The sequence below is a fragment of the Nycticebus coucang genome, chromosome 5 (assembly GCF_027406575.1).
Source record: "Nycticebus coucang isolate mNycCou1 chromosome 5, mNycCou1.pri, whole genome shotgun sequence".
Taxonomy (NCBI): domain Eukaryota; kingdom Metazoa; phylum Chordata; class Mammalia; order Primates; family Lorisidae; genus Nycticebus; species Nycticebus coucang.
In genome coordinates, this window is record NC_069784.1 from 55945148 (window position 1) to 55951702 (window position 6555).

Genomic DNA, 6555 nt, shown 5'->3' on the forward strand with positions numbered 1-6555 from the left:
TTTCTGGAGTTTCTATACTACCTATAACAACTGAAGTTATCTCCTGCTGATACTTAATGTCTTTTTTTTTTTTTCCGGAATTTAATAGTCCCTTCTCCTTGTACAATGTCCTGTGTACTTGGAGAGTCAGAAAAGCATTCAAATTTTTCCCTTGACTTAATTTAAGGTTCCAGTCAAGGCAATTAGCTCAGCCTTGTGAGTCAATGTCCCTTGAAGGAGGGGCTTAGCCTCCACAGTCTCTGTTAAGGTGACTACTGCATACCCAGCCCACTGCTCACCTTGTGCTGTCATGCAACTGCTTCCATCTACATACAAGTTCTAGTCTGCATCTGTCCAGGGCTGGTCACGCAAGTCAGGTCTGTTAGAGTACACATTATCTATAATTTCTGTACAGTCATGCTTAGTCTCTCTTCCACTGACTGGAAGGTGTGTGGCTTGGTTCAGAGTGTTGCATTAGAGAGCCAAAAATGTCCTTTAGTGTCCATTAAATTGACCACAGAGTGCAGTGCTTTCACTCTGAGACCCTGCCCTAGAGTCAGCTTATTGGCTTCTTGCACAAGGAGAGCAGTAGCAGCTAGGGCCCGTAAATAGGGTGGCCATCCTCTTGCCACTTCATCCAACTGATGAGGCTCCCCTCATCCCATAGGTTCCGTAGCTCACCTTAGAGAGGTTGGCTACAGGTCTTTGCCAGGACTCAACTAGCTGGGTTAACACACCCCAGCCATTTTATTTTTCTCTGAGACATATAGAGTAAAGGGCTTGGCCAAGTCTGGCAGTTTTAATGCAGGTGCAGCTATCAGCCTCATCTTTAGCTGGGAGAAGGCATGTTCTTATTTTCCTTCTCACTCCAAGGGCTCTCCCTCCTCTCTTTTAGTTGCCTCATACAAGGGCTTAGCTAAGACAGCAAAGTTGGGGATCTAAAGACAACAGAAGCTGACCGGGCCTAAGAATTCCCGAACCTGCTTTCAGCTCTTGGAGGTGGGGAGGCGATTAATGACCTGCCTCTGTTCCATGCCTAGATTCTTTTCCCCTTGCTGAGTAGTAAATCCTAGATAACATACTTGCTGCTGGCAGATCTGGGCCTTTCGCTTAGACACTTTATAGCCACATACTTCTAGATGTCATAAAAGACAGTCCATGCCTCAGGTGCAGCCCTCCTGGGTAGGGTGTCCTGAAAGGAGGTCATTGACATATTGGAACAGCACGCATTCTGATTCCTCAGTCAGGAATTTCTGGAGGTCACGAGTCAGCGCTTCTTTAAAAATCATGGGTGTTTTGAACCCCTGTGGCAACCTGGTCCATGTGTACTGTTTCTATGTCTGGTCTCTTGCTGGAAAACAAACAGCTTCTGGCTTCTTAGAGCCAGCCTTACACTGAAAATGGTCTCTTTTAAGTTCAGACAAGTGGGACACTTGGCTTCTGCTGGCAGCAGATTCAGCAGAATAGAATGCAGTGTTTACAGTTATATCATTTACTAAGAAATTCTAGATAACATTTAATACTGCACGAGTTTTCCAGTGTAGCCAACAGGTGACTTTTGTTGAGTCTTAAGGTTTCAGAATAAATATAATTATTATATATAATTTTATATTCTTTGGCCAGTCACTTAGTCCCATTTAATAGATCAATTTAGTAAAATAATTACATCTCATTTTACGAGTTGACAGTACAGACAAGGCTGGGATTTAATATGGGTAGGCCACAGCCTCTTTTTTCTCCTTTTAAACTATTTTTTTTCCTCTCCTATCTCTCTTTATTAAAGGCAAATTATAGTAGAACTAACTTATTTGCCAAAATAAACTGCATTTTCAATATATGGGGTCTGATTATTTGCATAAAGTGCAGTAAGAATAATTCATTGTTAGCCATCTAGGCTCTTCTCTCCTTTAAAATTGGCTTTGCTGGAACCTTTTATAAGGAATCTCAGGCTGGACTTTTTGAAAGCCTTTCAGAGCCAGGTTTCATCTGTGCCATTAGATACCTGTATGCATTGGGTAAATCCCTCTTCTCTTAAGGTTCCCAAGCACATTTTGATTCCCGGACCTGTCAGAAAGCGACCTTCGTTACTTACCACAGATAAGGAAATGTTACTGATGGGTATCTGGCCAGTTTTCCAAAGGGCTTTTTTTTATTGGCCTTATAAAGTCAACCTTAATTCCTTAACGCAGTCTGGACGCCTTTGGAAATGTTATTCCAGCCAAAGCCTTGGTAAAATGACCAGTGCCATCATTATGTCCTATAAAACAAAACAGATCCTTATTGAACTTATGCAAATAACTGTATTGTCAGAAATTAAGAATACTTACAAATGGCTTTCACATTCCAGAGAAATCAAGAAGAGAAAAAAATAATGTTTCAAACTCTACTCATAAGTACACACATTGCTCGAAAAGCTACAAATAACTCAAAAGACAGAAAATTATTTCTTGACTTCTGGAAAACAGAACACAGAAAGAATCAACAATATTTTGAATAAAAAGCCATTACAAACTAGTCCAGTTCCACATAACTGATTTCTGTTCTTTTTGAAGCTAAGTTAGCAATACTCATAGACATGTTATCTTTCCAATGAAAGTTCTAAGAATCTGCTTTTAGTACAAAGGTATTCAATTTTTAAAGACATCAGTAATTTGAATTTGAGAGAATATGTCAGGCTCTCTTAATATTTCTTTTTTGGATAAACTTTCGACTCAGCCAGTTACATAAAAAAATACCTTTTTTTTAGACGAATTAAAATTATTACCGATAATATATGTTAGGACAGATTTATGTCTTATATGTTAGGACAGACCAATGCTTTATAATATTGGAACATACATAACCATAATCCACACAAAATTAATCACCATTTCATATTTGACAATGTTTCTTATATATTTTTAACAAATTAAACAAGTTTAATTTGTTTTCTCATGACTTTCAGTGGTCTTAATATTTTAAGAAGACCAAATTTAAAGTCTTTTTTGTTGTTGTTGTTGTTGGCCTGGGCTAAGTTTGAACCCGCCAGTCCCAGTGCATGTGGCCAGTGTTGCAACCACTGCCCTACTGGCGCCAGGCCCCAGATTTAGAGTTTTTATTTTGGAAGGTTTGTTAAATATCAAAGGCCTAAAACATTTGTTTAAAAAAAATTACAAGCCAAAAGATTTTAAAGGAAATACATAGTCAACTGGATCACATGTAAATTCTTTCACAAATTCTCTTTTATGAACTTCATTTAACCTGCACAGACCATCTACAAACATTTTAAACTTTCTTTAACTTTTGCCCTGCCTTCCACTTTCTTACACAATCATTCTGCTTCAGGACAAAATTTACTACACAAGATTCTTTCTTTACACAATGCTATTCTCCTTTCTGTTTAATTTCTCTTACTCTCAAAAACTCAATTTCTACAAAACAGGATCCCAGTTTACCATGAAGTCACCCATTCATTCAGCCAAACTGACAATTAGAAGGTTTAAAGGGCAAGAATTTTATCCTTTGACAAAGATTCAGTTTGTAAAAATATTTTTCTATTTATACAAATTACTAATGCAAAGGGCCAATAATAAAGGTCCTTTATTATTGAGCTTTACTCAGGCATCCAGATTCAGGCAGCAGCGCCTGTAACACTCTGGAGGCAGGCCCGCCCGCGAAGGGCGGGGCCCCCTGAACCATTTTCCTCGCTGGGCCTTCTCAGCCATTCTGGAGCCGGTAAAGGCCAGGCAGTCCCCCGCTGCGGCTTTCATGTGAGTCCCTGACTCACGCACGTGTTAGACTTCTTGGTCCCTGTTTCAAGATGGGTGGGGTAGGTAGCTGACATCACCACCGACCCCATGTGCTCGCTTGGCTTTTTTCTCGCATGGCCCCTGGAGAGGAAAAAAATATCCTCCAGGGGCTGCGCCTGTGGCTCAGTGAGTAGGGCGCCGGCCCCATATGCCAAGGGTGGCAGGTTTGGACCCAGCCCCGGCCAAAACTGCAACAGAGAAATAGCCGGGCCTTGTGGCGGGCACCTGTAGTCCCAGCTCCTCGGAGGCTGAGGCAGGAGATACGCGTAAGCCCAAGAGTTAGAGGTTGCTGTGAGCCATGTGACGCCAGGGCACTCTACCGGAGGGCGGTACAGTGAGACTCTGTCTCTACAAAAAAAAAAAAATATCCTCCAGGCCCAAAGGCGCGACCCGCCCCATCCTTGCCCTCACTGCGTCCCCGCCCCATCATCACGGGAGGGTTAACGTGAAGTGGGTGGGGAAGCAGTCGCGCCGTGGGGCTGGCGCCCGCCCTCCCTGGAGAGCACTGGTGCAACCCCTGGGGTGGGGGGGTTCAACGAGGGGTGATAGGAGGAAGGCAAAGTAGATCTTGGTCTGCATTATCCTGCAAAACAGAGTAAAATGGTGCAGAAGGTTTGTGGGGTTAGGGGAGTTAGGAGATTCTCATGCACTGCGAGAACCGAACTGCCCAGGAAGTGCTTTTAGCCAGGGAGGGGGAGATGAAAATTTCCTGCTGAAGGCCAGTCAACATTGAAGGTTGGCCACTCCGTCCTGCAAAAAGTAATCAGTTTAGCTCTCTTTTTTTCCACCACAAGTCCCAAATTTTGAGCTCTGAGTTCAGCGGCACTAAAATTCCAATGTAATATAAGACACATACACACTGAAGACATACATATCCACGGCCAGCAGAAAAAATAGGACAACGGTCTCTGACCGTGCTGCGGGGGTGACCCACTTTGTCCACCCAGAAAAACTACAAGAGGGGTGTCCACACCCCACCCTGAGGAGTCCACATCTTGGGGTGGGGAGGCAATGTCCCTTCCAGAAGGGACCAGAACGTCTTCTCAGCACCCCTGGCTGGCAGCCTCCAGCACGTCCACTTTGACTTTACACCAACCACTTTTACAGATTCCAGATTTCCAAAAACAACCATGGCAGACAAGACAGACAGACACTTACCACATAGCAGCCCTTTGGGTCAGGGTCCTCAAGGGGTCTTGGGGGACTTCCCAGCCAACGCACCAAATGTTATGCCCAGATCTTGAAATCCCCCACAAAGACCACCAAGGAGCCGAGTCCGATGCAAAAGCAAAAGAGCTGTTTTATTGCAAGTTCGAGCTTGGGTTCCCAGGGTCTCCGCTACAACGGATCCAAGCCAGGAGCCCCAAGCTCTGGAGCAGGGGGTTCTTATGGTCCCGCACAGCAGGTGGGTGTGCACAGCTTGAAACAAAGGGGGCGCTTCTGGATTGGTCAGGTGGGGGGGGTCCCTGATTGGTGGGCAGTTGTCTCATGATTTCGGGGAATTGCCTGGGCTTGCCTGGGAAGTTAAACTTACTGAGTGAAATGGTGGGGGGGGAACAAAACTTAACTCCTAAGATGGCGCTGGTCTGGTTCTTTCAGTATCATGGCAGCTGGCATGGGGACAAACTTGGCATGGGGACAACTTGGGAGATGTAGTACCTTGGGAACTTCATGTAGATAATTTATTTTACTATTGTTTAGCCATTGCTAGGGGGTTGGGGGAAATGAGAGAATTTCCCTGTTCTATGGGGGTAAGTTTTCCCATTGTTCTACCTGTTGCTAGGAGTTCTTGGGAACTCAGGGAACTTCCTTGTTCTATTCTGAAAACTGCTTGAGGAATTAACCCAAGGCGGGGGTCTCAGGCTGAGACAGTTGGGGGCCTTTTGGGGTCCTTTGGCTGGGTACTACAAGCTGAGGCAGGAGGATCATTTAAATCTAGGAGTTTGAGATTGCTATGAGTTAGGCTGACACCAGGGCACTCTAGCTTGGGGCAAGAGAGTGAGGCTGTCAAAATATAAAATAAAGTAAAATTAAATTAAAATTAAAGGATGGCCTTGGTGGCTCATGCCTATAATCCTAACACTATGGGAGACCAAGGCAGTTGGATAACCTGAGTTCAGGAGTTCAAGACCATTCTGAGCAAGAGCAAGACCCCATCTTTATTAAAAATAGAAAAAAGTAGTCGGGCGTTGTGGCGGGTGCCTGTAGACCCAGCTACTTAGGAGGCTGAGGCAAGAGGATCACTTGAACCTGGAAGTTTGCGGTTGCTGTGAACTATGATCCTATGGCATTCTACCCAGGGCGAGAGAGTGAGACTCTGTCTCAAAAAAAAAAAAATTTAAAAAATTAAAAAATTTACAATTTCTTATGTGAAAAATACACTGGGTAGCATTAAATATTTCAGAAGAAAAGGACAGTAAACTTGAAGGCATATAGATAACTATCCAAAATAAAAGAGTAGAGAGAATTTTTTGAGTGACATTTAGAAAAAGAAAGAAAAACGTGTCACTGAGCATTGAGACAATTTTAAGTGGCCTAATATACAGGTATTTGGAGTTCCCAAAGGAAAAGAGAGAGGGGGATGAATTTGCACTCTCTGCCTGACCAAGCAGGAGTATCATAGTCTCCAACACTTAGGCTGAGACTTACACCATCAGCTTCTCTGGTTCTTAGGCCCTCAGTATTGGGCTGAACTACACCACCAGCTTTCCTGATCTCTAGCTTGTAAACAGAGGAACAGACATCATAATCATCATGTGAGCTAATTCCTCACAATAAATCTTTCTCT

At 43.6% G+C, this 6555-nt stretch overlaps 1 protein-coding gene across 1 annotated transcript in view; it reads right to left on the reverse strand.

The window, feature by feature from the left end:
- Nucleotides 1-3817, reverse strand: part of THEM4 (thioesterase superfamily member 4) — a 79816-nt gene extending 75999 nt beyond the window's left edge. The window contains exon 1 of the mRNA XM_053590580.1: nucleotides 3750-3817. Coding sequence (XP_053446555.1) covers nucleotides 3750-3817 — 68 coding nt within the window. The remainder of the gene's footprint in view (nucleotides 1-3749) is intronic.
- Between the last annotated feature and the right edge of the window lie 2738 nt (nucleotides 3818-6555).